Raw genomic sequence first — 15,782 nt, forward strand, 5'->3', positions numbered from 1 at the left:
GAGAGAGAGAGAGAGAGAGATGCCTTGAGCAATATGTTCCCAGATTTTATGCGCGCGCGCGCGCGTGCACACACACACACACACACACACACGTATACATACAATGCCTCAGAAGATGTAGGGTCGAGAGTGGAGCTTGGTGTCTCTGCACCAAATTAATTTAATTTATTTCTTCATTATCTGTTTAATCAGCAAATGTGGCCTTGAAGGCTGAAGGCCATTTCCTACCACTACTTCTTTAAAAATCGTAAGGCCAACGCACTGATTTCTCTGTGTGGGTAGTGAATGAATTCTCTGATTAGGCATGATTACAGTTAACCAAGTCCTTCAGAATCTTCAATACGTGGGTTGAACCAGGCAGTGATGGGTGCTGAGTTGTGCTCTCGCTGTCTGATAATTAGTATTTATGCAAGTGGCAACCGAAAAGGAATTGCAAGGGGAATGAATGAGGAAGGCAAAAGGCTGTTTTTTGGGGGGGGGGGGGTTGCCCTGCTTCTTCTTCCCCTGCAATCAATTTATCCCCTGTGATTATTTCAGTGGTTGAGGGAGGCCGCTTTCTTTCATCCCAGAAGCAGCAGGGGAATTGGGCTCAGAAAAAGACCACCACAGGACTTCTGCTACTTTGGCTACTTCGTTCCAACCATTCAGCACCTTTTGCAATGACAGAGACCCTTTCCTCCCCTGACTGCCCCCCACTCCCTGATTTAGGCACCCAGGACACCATTTTTCTTAACTGCTTAAACTACTTCCCATACATTCTCCTAGTAGGCTGAGGCTAAGAACTTGTGGCTTGTCTAAGGCCATCCAATGAGTATCCATGGCCAAACTGAGAATATAACCAGACATGGTCTGGCTCATAACTCTCTTCACCAGAATGCTATACTACCAAGCTGCTGTTGTGTGCTAAAGATGTGCTGGAATGTTCACAAAAAAATCAGAAGGCTAGAAATTGTCATCCGGGCATCACGAAGCTTGACAAAACAAATTAACGCTGCCGTTCCAAGCTCACTTACTGGGAAGGAAGTCCTATTGTGCTCAATAGGACTGTATTAATTCAGAGTAAGCATGTGTCGGATTGTGCTGCACATCATAGAATTCCCAGGGACTGAGCATTAGTTCGTTGTCCCAGAATTGCTGTCTTCATACATAGAGTGTGCCTGCTGCAGAGAGCTGCATCCCAATTGTGAATGAGCCCCTTAACAAATTCCAGTGCAACTTTCCCCAGCCTGGTGCCCTCCAGATGTCTTGGACTACAGCTCCCATCATCCCACAGCCAGCCCAACACATCTGGAGGGCACCAAGTTGGAGAAGGCTGCTCCAGTGCATCTTCTGGCTGCCTACAGACTGCAAGGGGCCCTAGCTCAGTGGTAGAGCACCTGCTTTGCATGCAGAAGGTCTCGGCTTTGATCCCCGGCATCTCCAGATAGGGCTGGGAAAGGGTCCTGCCTGAAACCTTGGACAGCCGCTGCCAGTCAGTGTTGACAATATCAGGCATAGATGGACCAAGGGTCTGACTCAATAGAAGGCAGCTTCCTATGTTCCTAAGAGAGTATTTTTGTGGGACTTCACCCTTGAGGCCCTGTGATCGAATCCTCCCACATGCATGTGGAAAACGTAGCTGTTTCTGTGTGGTTTAGCACAGGGTAGGTCAGACTTCAGGCTTACAGGGTCTACCTTGGTTTTTACTAGAACCCTGGGACCCACCAACTAGAGCCAAATAGAAAGAAATACATGTATAATTTTAAAATTCTGAGCCAGTTGTTTTGAGCTTTATAACTGAACAGAGGTCACAGTCCCTCTGTGTGTATGTATGCATGCATGCGTATGAATACATTTTTTAAATCTCACACGTCAATGCAGCTTTGTGCTATGGTATAATCTTTGAGGAGGATAGCAGTTCTCTCTGACCAGTTACAGAAAGTGTCAAGTCCTCACTTGGCTTGATGCCCAGGGGAAGGACCCTACAGAACATGCATATGTGATGGCTCCATGTCAGGTAGAAAGGGGCTGTGTCCGGTAAAGCGTTGTCAGGTCTAGGAGAGTAGGGTCACAACACGTGAAGTCTCTGTCAGGACCCTGGACAGCATATGGCAGAGGATACTGACCAAAGTGTTTCATTACAGGGAGACCTGTTGTCTCAGTTGACTGAGGCCAACTGAGGCCTCAAGAAGGCTTCCAGGCCCAGGACTTTCAGAGTCTCCACTCATGCTAGATGCTAGCTGTAGCCCTTAAAGGGCCCATGGTTGTTTCTGTAGGCTCCTGCATGGCTGAGGGACAAGGGAAACTAGGGGAGTCATCCTCAGAGTCTGACGTTGACTCCTCAGGCCTGGAGGGTTCTCCTTGAAATGGGCCAGCCAGTGGCTCATATAACTCTGAGTTATAACATGTATAACATATAACATGTCCTCCTGAGTGTGAGCGCATGGCAGTTAAAAGCTGCTTTTGTATCAAGCTCTCGCCCCAGTTCATGCTGATGTGTGTGTGTGTGTGTGTGTGTGTGTGTGTGTAGGGGGCAGGGAATCAGTTGGTGTGTCAGCGGGGCAGAGTTTCTATATTACTTCCTCATGATCCACTTCTTTCCAGTTCTGGAATTTTTCTTCCTCTTTCATAATACTTGAACCCGGGGTCATCCCATGAAGCTGATTGGTGGGAGATTCAGGGCAGATAAAAGGGAGTACTTCTTCACACAGCACATAGTCAAACTATGGAATTCACCACCACAAGAGGTATTGATGGCCACCACCTTGGATGGCTTTAAAAGCCGATTGGACAAATTCCTGGAGGAGAAGGCTATCAATGGCTGCTAGTCCTGATGGCTGTATGTTGCTTCCGCTATCAGAGGCAATATGCCTCAGTATACCAGTTGCTGGGGAACATGGCCGGGAGGGTGCTGTTGCACTCCTGCCTTGCTTGTGGGTTTCCCATGGGCAGCTTGTTGGCCACAGAACGCTGGACTAGATGGACCGCTGTTCTGATCCGACGTGGCTCTTCTCATGTTCTTCTGTAACCCAGGCCAATTCCATTAAGTTGACTGGCAGTAATTTCAGGACTTCATCAATGTACACTTTTAATATATGGAATTCATGACCGCAAGAAGTGGTGAGTGGCCTCTGGCACAGAAGTCCTCTAACAGACGTGGATGATTACATGGAGGATAGATATATGAACAGGTAATGGCCATATAACAAATGGGACCTCCATATTTAGAGGCAATATATCCAGTCTTGGCTCCTGGTTTTGTTTTAGTGGACTTTTTATTGTTGGATAAGTGGCTCTCAGGGCCCCCTGTCTGAGTGGGGTCCCCCTTTTGCCACTGTCACCATTGCCCATTCACTTGCCTTCTCCCTCTGAGCTCAATCCATACCATTGCCTAGAGGGAGAGAACAAGGTAAGTGAAAGCAAGTGAAGACTGCTGGTTTTTCTCCTTGCTGCTGCTCACGTGCTTGGAGAGGATGGATGACCACACAGCAACAGCAAGGAGGAGGAGCAGAGCCAGAGTGCTCTGGACAAAAGCAGTGGGACCTCTTCTGGGGTGTGGGCCAACAACCCAAACCCTAGATGGCCTTCCCTGAGTATGCCCCTGGGTATGTGATTCTGGGAGCAAGCAGTAGGATGGCCATCTCCATTTTCCTCTTCCTGTGAGCTTCCCACGGGTGTTTGGTTGACTACTGTTGGAAACAGAGGGATGGACTAGATGATTCAGAATAGGCAATTCTTATGTTTTTTATATGGATGCACTTGGAGGCAAGACCATGTGCCTCAGAGAAACCAAAAGCCTAATACACATATCTGGCTGGAGCACCCCCCCCACACACACACACATTCCTTTTAACTTGGCAGCTGATCATGCATTGATTTCCCAGTGTGCCCACATGCCCATAGTCAGCCAGAGATGTAAGGATAAGGTCTTAGTGCCTGGGATTACTGAGGGAGGAAGAGAGGAAGGAGATTGCTGCTTTGCCTCCAGATCCAGCGCAGCTTGCCTGGCTGGAGAAATGGCAGCAACAAGGCAAATTGGCTGGGCGGCTGTTGAACAGTTTCTTAACGAAAGCCATTTGCTAATGGGAATAGTTTGTGAGAATTGTTTGTGATAAAAGTGGATGTTAACTGGGCTGCATTGTACTTTGCATGGCATATCTATCTGTTGCCATTTCATGGACATTATTGGGCCCATGTTTTTTAACCACCATAGCTCTTTTACAGTGGAGTACCACAAGCATGGAGGGCATGCAAAGAATCAAGATGCATGTCTGTTAATGAGTAAGAGTGAGGGCAGGACAGTGAATGACAGCTATAACTCATCCTGTGGCTCTAAAAACTCTTGCCATTGCATTGTGCAGGGCAAGGTTGTCCCAAATGAATGTACTGGGCAACCACTGGAGATGACCATTGCTTTTGAGGGACAACATTGTGAGACGTGTGTTGAATACCAGCCTGTTGGATTAAGTCTTTGGGACTAAAGTGGTTGTTCTTTTGCCAGTTTGAATCCATCGAATCCCCTGCCATTTACAGGCCAGAGGAGGGGCATAACTATTTGATATAGAAGTCACTGACATTGTTTTAGGAAGGCCTGTATGGTGTGACCAACCGAACTGAAGAAAGAAACCCACAAGCCATGTATGGTGACTCACCCAGAGGTTCAATAGACCTCCAGGTGGACTAAGATTCTTGCAGTCCACAGTACATGGTGGGTGGGCTGTGTCTGGATGTGCCTTGTCTAACCCCCCTTGATCCTACCCAGTTATTATCTTCAGCCACACATACATATACACCTGTTTGGCATGCATGGTAAGGGCCTTTGCACATGCCTTCATTTAGGTGTATACTGATGATTTATGTGCATGCCTAAAATGTAAAAGTATGGATGTTCCAAACAGGTGTTTGAAAACATCTGTATTGCCTAGGTCACTCATCGGAGAGCTGGGATGAGCTGCACAGTGGCAAGCCCAGATTTGTTGTTCTGTAATGTGTAAACTAGACCTAGCTAAATGGTCAAATAATCACAGGTAATAATCACATGAGGCAGATGGTAACCTCAATAATCACATTGATGCCTTATACTGAGTCAAAATATTGGTCCACCTAGTCCAGTATTGCCTGCTTTTCTGATGGGCAGTAGCCATCCGTGATCTCAGACATGGGTCTTTCTCATTACCTGATCCTTTTAACTGGAGCTGCCATGGACTGAACCTGGAACTTCTAAATTCAAAGCATGTCCACTGTGCTGTGGTCCTTTCCCCTAAACCACCATGAACTGGAATCCATCCAGCAAGCTTTTGGATTGTGTTTAACAAGTGCCATTATAGTGCCTGAGATTCACTAGCACTCTAGTTCATAGGAGTTCTCCAACGTCACATTGTGTTAGGTGTAAGCTTGTTCAATCTCCCACAAAAACTCCCCAGCCCAGCCAACATTCACCTGCATCCATTGATTCCATATGCAGAATTCAAATTGCCTAGCATTAAATTTTAGGTTAAAAATAACTCTTGTGGGAATCAAACAGCCTGATTAGGCTAACCAGTCAGATGGCAACCCTGTATAGATACTCCCTTAGTTCACAAGGTTAGACAACAGTATGTCATATAATTTCAGGAAGGCGCAAATTGGCTTTAAACTTGGGAAAAAAGCCAAAGCCTCCTGTGTGCTGAATTTGTGTGTGTGTGTGTGTGTGATATCTTGTGTTGCCAGGGCACAATAAAGCTCACAGCATCCTCCGCAGACACACATTGGGATGCCACATTACTTGGAGCAATATACCCCATTTCTTCTGCCAGGGTGACAAAGAGGCAGGCTCATTCACATGCATTTATACATGCGCATACGCTGACAAAGAGACAGACAAAAGTTATGCTCTTTCTTGGTGTATTCTGCAGTATAGGCAGTATTCAGCTCCGTGTGTGCTACTCAGATTTGTTGTTGTTGTTGTTGTTCAGTCGTTCAGTCGTGTCCGACTCTTCGTGACCCCATGGACCATAGCACGCCAGGCCTTCCTGTCCTGCGCTCTTTCCCGGAGCGTGCTCAAGTTCATATTCATTGCAGCTACTCAGATTACCCATGTTCTAATGTGCCCAATGCATAGAACATGACCACTACTCATAGAATCATAGAATAGTAGGGTTGGAAGGGGCCTATAAGACCACTGAGTCCAACCCCCTGCTCAATGCAGGAATCCAAGTCAAAGCATCCCTGACAGACGGCTGTCCAGCTTCATCTTGAACGCCTCCAGTGTGGGAGAGCCCACCTCCCTAGGTCATTGGTTCCATTGTCGTATTTCTCTAACACTCAGGAGGTTTCTCCTGATGCTCAGCTAGAATCTGGCTTCCTGTAACTTGAGCCCATTATTCCGTGTCCTGCACTATGGGATGAATACTCCCTTCTATTATAATGCAAGAATGATCTCTGTGCTTTGAGATGCAGAGGATCTTGAAAGAGATGAGTTCAACGGAGCAAGAAAAGGACACTCTCTAGGCTGAACAATACTTTTATTTATTTCTTTAGAACAAACATAGGCAACAAGGTGCCCACAGGCACCAGTGTGCTCCCAGACACTCTCTTTGGTGCCCACCAAGATGCTCTAACCCTTCCACTTAAAAAATAAAGAAATAACACATTTTGCTTTGAAACAGGTTTCTTTTGGTGCTGAAAACTATGGGTTCAAAGGAGCTGTAAAATGCATTGGGGCTCAGACCCCACCTTTGCCTTGTACGCAGTCTTTGGGGCAAGTTACTTCTTCTTTACCACACCTCAATGGTAGCCATTTTGTGGTAGTGCCCGGGACAGTTTCTCAAATTGCCAAATGTGCCCATGGCCCCAAAAGGCTGCCTACCTCTGATTTAGAAAATGTGTATTCTAAATTGCAACAACACAGCAGGGACCCTCTGTTTTGCTGGGAACCTCCCCCTTAGCTTTCTTCTTGCAGTAGTGAACCTATTCTGTTTACAGTCTATGTAAACCTGTTCACAGTCTATGCCAGGCTGGCAGGGTTGCTTAGACTGAGCTTGCATTGCAACCACCTTCTCTGAAGGAGGCACAGGAAAGCGTAGGATTGCTTTAGCTAGTGTGTGGTGGTACCATGTGATCTCCTGGCCTTCTTCCCTCCCCACTTTCCCTGGTTTGCTTATAATCTGTATTGATTCCCAGACATCCATTCAGCTGTCTGGGGTCAGACAGCAGTGCCTGCCAGTGCTTGCGCTCCTACCCTACCAGTTCCCACAGCCATGCAAACGCAGAGGCCTCTTACCTTTTCATTTATCACTTGCTACATGGCTTCCGCTTCTTCTTCTGCCATTAGAGTAATTCGAGTTTGAAATCATTAATTACAGGGCATATTTCTATTGCTAATTTCCTTTATTGAAAACACTGCAGATTCTGATCCTTACTGCAGGACTGCTTGCCTTGAAATTTGTAGGCTGGCACAGAGGTGTTAATGTGCTACAAGACAGAAGCATGTGTCCTAAGAGGTTGCTTGGGAGCTTACCTCCTGCGCTGCCAACATGGGACCTCATGCTGGGTGCCTTCCCCAAATGAAGTACAGGATCAAGGGATACCACCATTGATTGAAACCCGCCAATGTGTGGAGGAGAGGACCCTCTCCTCACATGAACATAATCTTGCTTGGGTTCCACTCTACAACCTATAGGTGTGTTGGGAAGAAAATTTCTTGACTTTTGGAGCATACTCTATGCACTAAAGAAGGGTCCTCTAAACTTCTCATTCAAGGGATTCTGCAGCAAGCCAGTGAAAGCAGAATTTGGGAATAGACCAGAGGTGTAGAACCTCTTTCAGCCCAAGGTCTGAATTCCATTTCAGAGAAGCTCTTGAGGGCCTCATTCCAGTGGTGGGCAGGGCCAAAGGCAAAGGGGAATGGGGCCAAAATACCAGCATATTTTAGCTCAAAGCTTTTACTACCAGCAACATAAGACTTAGGAGAAGAATTTCAAACTTTTAGAAGGGGGGGACAGGCAGGGGGACTGCACAAAAGCAGGAAAAGCACCAAATGGTTGGTGGTTGGGGAACAGGGCATCACCTTCTGGGGAAGGCAGAGGATCAGATTGGGACCCTCAGAGGTCCACACTGGACTCCTGGTCTTGAGGTTCTGCATCCCTGAAACAGACCAGTTGGAGTTGCCATCATTGTTCTCAAATAAAATTGCTCCATTTGTTGACCATTAAAAAAATGGATTGGAGAATTAACCAGGTTTCTCTTAAGGAAAGCCTTTGTACTTCTCAGATTTCAGTGAATGCCATATGCAATTTTAAATGACATATTCCACAACATAGCATTTGATCTGTGGTTTTGTGTGTGTAGATTGGTTGAGATTAAGGATATGCCGCGTTACCTCTTTTTGCTGCTCCATAACTCGTCTGTAAGAGAGAAGTTGCTTCCAAAGTTGCTGGAAGAATGAGAGTGCTGATCAAATTTACAGAAAAATGGCTTGCTGCTGCTCAGAAAAGTAATGGCAAGATCATTAAAGAAATGGTAGTGTTTGTACTGGCTCTGGGCAAAACTACACAAATGTATATGGATTCCATACCACTGACTGTACTATGGACACTTTTTAGTATTTGTGTCAGTCTGTGTACTTCTGAAAGGACTTCACAATGTCTCTTTCAATCTTGTATTGTTGTGTTCTTTTTGGTTATAATATGTGGCCCCAATCCAGAGAAGGCTAGTCACACTAGTAGGACAAGTTAGTTGCAAGTAATCTATGTCGTATGGATTTCTATGCATATTAGCGTGACTAACTTTCTCTGGATTTGGGCTGCAGAATATAGTTAGTCACACTAAAGGAAAGGGAAAGGTTCCTCCTGTGCAAGCACCGGGTCATTTCTAATCCCTAGAGGGACGCCACTTTCGCTGGCGTTTTCATGGCAGCCTGTAGCGGGGTGGTTTGCCATTGCCTTCCCCAGTCGTGACTATCTTTCCCCCAGCAAGCTGGGTACTCGTTTTACTGACCTCGGAAGGATGGAAGGCTGAGTCGACCTGAGCCAGCTACCCGAGACCCGGCTTCCACTGGGATCGAACTCAGGTCGTGGGGAGAGTTTCGGTTGTAATACTGCTGCCTACCACTCTGCACCACACAAGGCTCTAGTCACACTAAAGTCCCACTGAAATCAATAACATACATTAGTTGTGACTCACTTGGGCAACTTTAGCACCACTGATTTTCTCTGGGTTTGAGCCCATGTATTTAGTCTCTGGGGGTTGGTTATGTGTTTCTGTAAAGATTTATATGCTGCCCAATTTGCCCTGTTTGATTTTTTTGATGGCTCAGGGTTGAAACAAAGAGAATGTTACCTACGTAGCACAGCGATCAACCAGTGGAAGGCACCTTCGTTTGGCACATAGCTACCAGTCCCACTCACACGGGCTTGACTTTGTGCTTGACAAACTGCTGCCACCATTCTCTACCAGCCCTTGCAAAACATGCACAGTTCACTTACACACATGTCTCATTTGGGGATCACTGGGTTTATTGTGAATGTGGGTTGTGTGAATCCATGCAAGTGAGTGGGACTGGTTGTTTTAGCACAATCCCAGTGCACAACTTAATCCACATGTTTTTCTGTGCTGTTGCTGAATCTATTTCCGGTGATGCTATAGTAAATGTGGATTGAGTTGCGAGTCAGGTCCTGTCGTGATAAGGCAGCATTAAATTGCCTTGATTATATGATACTTTTGGTATTTTACTCGTGTCCATAAGAAATGCACACTGGCATAGCTAGAGTGAAATTGTTTTGTTGTCTGCTTATCAGAATTGGGTCAACAGTTGGAGAGTTTCAAAGACCTTCACTTTGAAGGAATTTGCAAGAACAGAGTTAAGAAGAAGGGCATTTCCAGGTTCCAAGCCTGATAAAGGGCCATGTTAGATAGGACCCCTAGTGAGAATGTTCACCACTCCCCAATCTTCCTGTCTTTTCTGAAACCCAACTGGAACCCCTTCTGATCAAGAGTCCTGTGTTTGCCTCCCAATCCTGGGAACTAGCTGAGGAAACCAGAGGGATTGTGAGGACACCAACCTAATCCTCCCCCCAATCCCAAATCATCCCAAATCTGATGACTTTAAAAATAGATGCTTTCATAATACTCATTTCTTGGCTTGTGGAAGGGGGTTAAATGTCAACATCTCACTATGCGAGTTTAGTTTGTACTCTGTGTTATGTATGTCTCCTTAGCAATCAACATCTAGCTAGGGATATGTTTAGGAAGTATGTGTATCTTTTATTTACTTTTCACCAAATGTACCGTGTATGTTCAGCAAACAAATCTGTCTTGATAAATCAGTTCCATTAGCCTTAGGTCATTGTCTGACCTCATGCTCTCAAGTCTGACCTTTACCACTGGTGTACCAAATGACCATATTCCATAATGTTGGAAGCATGGAGGGTAAAAGTACAAGGGCCCTGCTCTAGCCCAGAAAAAGAGGTGGATTAGGAGTTTCTCACCACAACCATACCCATGTTTTATAGGCCTCTTGATCAACTGTGTAAAAAGAAAGGAAAAGCGGTGATGGTGATACCAAATATTAAGATCTGCCTCAGACACAGATTACTTAATCCCCTGTGTTACAGGATTTCCATGCTTGTAAGGTAAATTGTGGTCAAGACCATATAAAGGGGTCTTTCCAAGAAGTTCAGCTAGCCAGCACAGTGAAAGCAGATAGTCAAACATTCCCCTTCTGTTGAGTTTGATCTGAAGGAAATTGTAAATCCAAATGTTAAATATTTGAACACCAGTTGTTTCATGGAGGAGCCAGGTCCGGTCTTGAAAACAGCCAAATCTTAAAGACCCTAAAGAAGGCTCTCACAGATTCCCCAGAAGCAGGCACGAAATTTGGGAAGGTCTCTGTCACAAATAAATGAGAGGATCTCCCCACTGAGCATACTGTTGTGTAACATTGCACAGGTACCAGCAACAGTGCTAAGAGTTCTGTGTCCTGGACATATTCACATGGCACAGTGTTCCTCTGAGGTTTCAGTTAAGGATTCTCTAGACCCAAACATTCAACGGCTGTCTAGCTAAATGGCTTATTCCCACCTATTGAACCCGTAATGAGAACAGAAGAAAGGAGTCTGCATGGTGGATCTTTCTCCCAATGTCTTTTGTCCATGTCTCGTTTCTCCTGCCTGTCCCTCTGATGATGGCACTTGTTCCTAGGTGCAGCCGCCTGTGCGTGAGAATGATGAAGACAGAAGCATCGCCAGGCTCGATGAAGGGCTAGACGAGTTCTTCACAAAGAAGGTGATTCACGAACACTTACCGTAAGTGAAGACTTTGTCTCGCCGGGGTGTCTCCAGTGAACCGTCATTGGGCGGTGGGGAAGGGCAGGGACCATGTCTACTTCTCTTAGAATGGGGGGTGGCAATCAAAGAACCAGCCAGCACTAATGGCAAAGGCCTTTTAAAACTTATAGTGATGAAAGTTTAATGAACATTTGCTATTTTCACAATGGGCATATTTATCAGATATAGGACATTCCTTGGATTCTTTTGCTTGTCATAAAGGATGCAGCCAATTCTGAGATAAACAAGTGAATGTGCAAAGTTATTTAATGGTCCAGTGCCCTCCCGAGCAGAGTAGCTTCCACTGGTACTACTGACATGGCAGTTAGGGTGCTTCCAGACAAGACTTCTATGACATCATTGCTCTGCCCCATTCAGGGAAGTTCACGGTGGTGGGGTCCATGTCATCTTCTGCTCATAACCCTCCTGTATTTTCTTCCGCCTTTTTCTTTACTACAGAAAATCCATTAAGGCAGGAGTGGGGAAACTCTTTCAGCCTGAGGGCGGCATTCCATTTCAAAGAAGCTCTCAGGGGTGGGGCTGAAGGCAAAGGGGGCGGGGCCAAAAATCCCAGCCTATTTTAGCTTAAAGCTCTGACGCCAGTCACTAAGCCTTAGGCTTAGACTAAGCATTTCAACATTAGAGAATTGGGGGGAAATGCACAGAACAGAGCAATCATAGAAGCATAGAACAGTAGGATTGGAAGGGGCCCACAAGACCATCAAGTCGAATCATCACTTGAACGATTGGTGGCTGAGGGAAAGCAGTGCCTCAAGTAATTCTGTTGTTCTCTCTTTACTGTCTGGCTGCAGCCCCGTTTCACTGGAAACCTCCACTGCAGCATCCACGCCAACATCTTCCAGCTCTCGGACCTTCAAAAAGAAAATAGGAAATTTCTTTGCTTTCAAGAAGCCAAAGTCAAGCCGGGGTGCCAGGCCAGAGAAAGAGCCTGAGAGCATTCCTTCAGCAGCAAGGGGCAGGAAACTGATGCTTAGTGACATTTTAAGGGCTCCCAGCAGAGCCAGTGAGTCGACTAAAGCACTAAGCAAGTCTGAGGAAGGAGGGCTGGCTGTGGAGAGCAGAGCCTACCTGGAGCAAAGCCAGACTCCAGACAGCACTCGTAGGGCTAGGCCAAAGTATTCCAGGGAAGGCAAGTCCCAGTCCCTGATACTCCTGTCAGGGGAGGATGAAGAGGGACTTGGTGTGAGGCATGAGAAGGTAAGTCTCTTCTATCTCAGGTGTGGCTCTGTATTTGTTTGCCATTTATCTCCAGCCTTTTGTCCATCATGGAAGTCAAGGTGACATACATAAGGTTCCCAGACAGTCTCCCTCCAAGCACAGATCAGGCCGGGACCTGCTTAGCTTCAGGGGCGATGCCCTGCAATGACAGCCTTTTGCCTCTGGGCCTTTAATAGTCAGGGATATGAAGACTTGGCGAGTCCTGCGGTAGAGGTGACTGGCCAGGCCCCCTCTGTTACAGATATAAAGAAAGTAGGCTCTTCCTGAGCACAGTTGGGCTTGAGATGGGCCTGCAGTTTTCCATGGTTCTACTTGTAGACCTACTGCCAAGGCATCTGCAAACGATGCCTTTTGATGGACACAGGGTTCTAGCTGTATTCATGTGAGAAGGCAAGTATCCTGAGGTTACCGTCTGCCTCATGGCAAGTGAGATGTGATACGTTATGGATGTTGTGCATCTTGTCACCCCAGCCTAATCAAGCCCAGTGAGAGAGCAGGAGTAGCCTCAGCAGTTCCTCGTCTACTTAGCAATGATTACTGTGGGAATGGAAGGATGAAACTGGCTGACATTTCAGCTTTTGGCAGGTGGAGAAGGAACTGGACTGGATACTTTATTCCCAACTATTGAGCTGCCTTGGTGAGAGTGAAGGACAGATGGCAATTTGTGAAAGAAGGCACCTGGTCAAGGCTAGCTTGTCTGTCCATCCTGGCAGTGTCCCTGATAGCTGAACTCAGGAAAGATCCCCACACAAAGCCTGCTGGAAGGAGTAAGCAGGATAGCTATGCTAAGCTGCGTGGAGTAACTAAGCAAGGCTCCCAGACTGAGCGGCTGAAGCCGCAAGTGCCATTGCAGCCTGCTGTCTCGCTGAGGGTGCCCAAGGGTGCCCAAGCTTGTGCTGTGTTTTGCCCTACAGAAGAGGCCCTTTGAGAGGAGTGATGGTGAGCTGCCCAGTTCTTTTGAACAGCGTGTCCATGTCATGCTGCATCGCATCGGTGTCACTAAGGTGTTACCCTCTGACGGCAAAAAGAAGCAGGTGAGTCACAACATGGCCTTTGGTGATAGACCCCTTAGCAGTTACACCATTTGCTCAAAGCAAACATCTGCTGTGGCTAGACACTCTCCTGTAGGGCTTTCCCTGGGAGAAACGTAATGAGTTTGGGGAACTAGAATTTCTTGCTGAGCTGGTCTTTTCTTTGCCTGCTTCGACTAGTTTGATTTTAAGTAAACCACTGTACCAATTTTAATCACACCCATCTTTGTCTTAAATTGAAAAATAACTAACATGCACTTACCTGGGACTAAGCCTGACTGGTCATAGCGAAACTTACTTCTGGGTAAACAAGCTTAGGATTGTGCAGTTAAAGTGGGAGTCTGAATCCTCTTACAATATCAGCAAACATGAGCCTCTATCGAAGGAAATGCATATCCCAAGCAATCTGCCATTTTCCGCTGCTCATGCATGTCAGTTGTGCGGGTTACTGTATACATGGTCCTCTATTTGGCTGAAAGTCAGATTGTGTGGTTTTGGGGTTCATTCCAATTCCGAGGTATAGGTGTCCCTAGTTTCTGAATAGGACTCTTTGATAAACATAATGGGATATTCTGATGTCCAAGAGAATAATAGTATAAAAATTCCTAGAGAAAGCACCCCCTAATAGTAGCATTCCTAGTAGTAGCACCCCATTCATACATTCCCTGGAGTGTGTCCCAATGGCATCCTAATTCTTGCTTCACTCCAACTGAGTTCCTCTCCATTTCATGCCAGCCAGGTCATGGGATTTCCTTTTCCCTGCTTTCTTTGTCTAGGCCACTCCACAAACAAACAGAATGTTTTCAGGAAAGGATCCTCCCCTGAAAGTTTACTTCTTCTTCTTCTTCTTCTTCTTCTTCTTCTTCTTCTTCTTCTTCTTCTTCTTCTTCTTCTTTCAGAGCAAAGATGGGGAGATCAAGAAGGCCGGTTCTGATGGTGAGTAGCAGTTGATCCTACTCCTGTCCCTGCCCTGGTATTCGCTACATTAGGATTTCTGCTTCAGTATTAGGACAGGGAAATATATTTCAAATTTCTGGATGCCTGAATCAAATTCCCCTACCTCTTCTTCCCTGAGCAGAGCGGGGTGGGGTGGGGTATTCAACCCTAGAATCCCAAAGGCTATATTGTGCACCCAAGGATTTGCACACACTAAGTGCCTCACACAACCCTGCCACATCAAAACCCTGCCTTTGAAACTTCCCTTTGTTTTCTTAAGCAGGTTGCTATGTAAAAAGGATGGTTCACAGTTGGAATTTAAGAAACTCAGGTCTATAGTGCCCTTGGACATGTAGCGTCGATGTTTATAATTTTGAAGTATACAGAGGCCCTTGGAAATTTATCCAACTTAATGGGGAGCATTTAAATGAGCTGATGGTTTAGAGAGAGAAGCACAGGGAGAACTACCATCTATCTCTTGTCTTGCTTGCCTATAAATGTCTGTTAAGCATGGATGACATCTACTGGGCCCGAAGGGGAAAACACCACTCAATATATTCTCAAGGAGACACAGAGCTCATGCCATGGTGTCTCTCCACCCACTCATCTCCTATTGTTTTCCCTGTTAAAAGGAAAACGAACAATGCAGCAGGTTTGTTTGTTTGCAACTTCCTTGGTGAAGTGCTTCCTTAGAAATCTGAGCACATCTAGCTACAGCTGATGAGGACATACTGTTTTCACTTATATAGGAAGATAATAAACAACAAGTTGGAATTATGCTGCAAACATGACAGAAGGTACTATTCATAATGACAAATGACTTACCTTCTAAGTTCTATCTGCTTGGTGCTCATAAGTACCGTGTGGGGCTTAACATGTCTTTCTGTAAACAGAAGCATGGCAATTTCCTGCATTGTGACGAACTAATCCAGAGCAAACCTGCTACAGCCATGTGAAGTCCCCAAGGCCAGGATTTGTGAGATGCACAGCATGATTCTCAAATCTCAAGCTGGACCAGCAGGACAGATGGGGAAACAAATTCCCTTGATCTACTGTAATGAGCTCGCAGGAGTTTTATGGAGGCCAAGGTTGTACCACTCCAGACTGCAGGTCGGGGCTCATGTGATGGAATTTATTCATTTATATTAGGCCCTTTCTACCCCATCTTTCTTCAGTCGTGGAACTCAAATACATAGGGTTCCCAGGCAGTCACTGTCAAGGGCTCCTTGGAGGCCTCTCTCAGTCTAATCCAGTAGCCAAGTCCAGACACAGACAAAGGGATTCTTTTCAAAGC

The 15,782-nt window shown here is 46.0% G+C and overlaps 1 protein-coding gene across 1 annotated transcript in view; it reads left to right on the top strand.

Annotated features, from left to right (window-relative positions):
- The window catches only part of CARMIL2 (capping protein regulator and myosin 1 linker 2), a 91,278-nt gene that overhangs the window by 69,075 nt on the left and 6,421 nt on the right, over window positions 1-15,782 (top strand). Inside the window, exons 32-35 of the mRNA XM_084813152.1 lie at window positions 11,158-11,261; window positions 12,095-12,500; window positions 13,436-13,555; window positions 14,452-14,488. Coding sequence (XP_084669278.1) covers window positions 11,158-11,261; window positions 12,095-12,500; window positions 13,436-13,555; window positions 14,452-14,488 — 667 coding nt within the window. The remainder of the gene's footprint in view (window positions 1-11,157; window positions 11,262-12,094; window positions 12,501-13,435; window positions 13,556-14,451; window positions 14,489-15,782) is intronic.

Source organism: Heloderma suspectum, chromosome 8 (assembly GCF_057233095.1).
Source record: "Heloderma suspectum isolate Gila_16-S chromosome 8, 16-S_ref, whole genome shotgun sequence".
Taxonomy (NCBI): Eukaryota; Metazoa; Chordata; class Lepidosauria; order Squamata; family Helodermatidae; genus Heloderma; species Heloderma suspectum.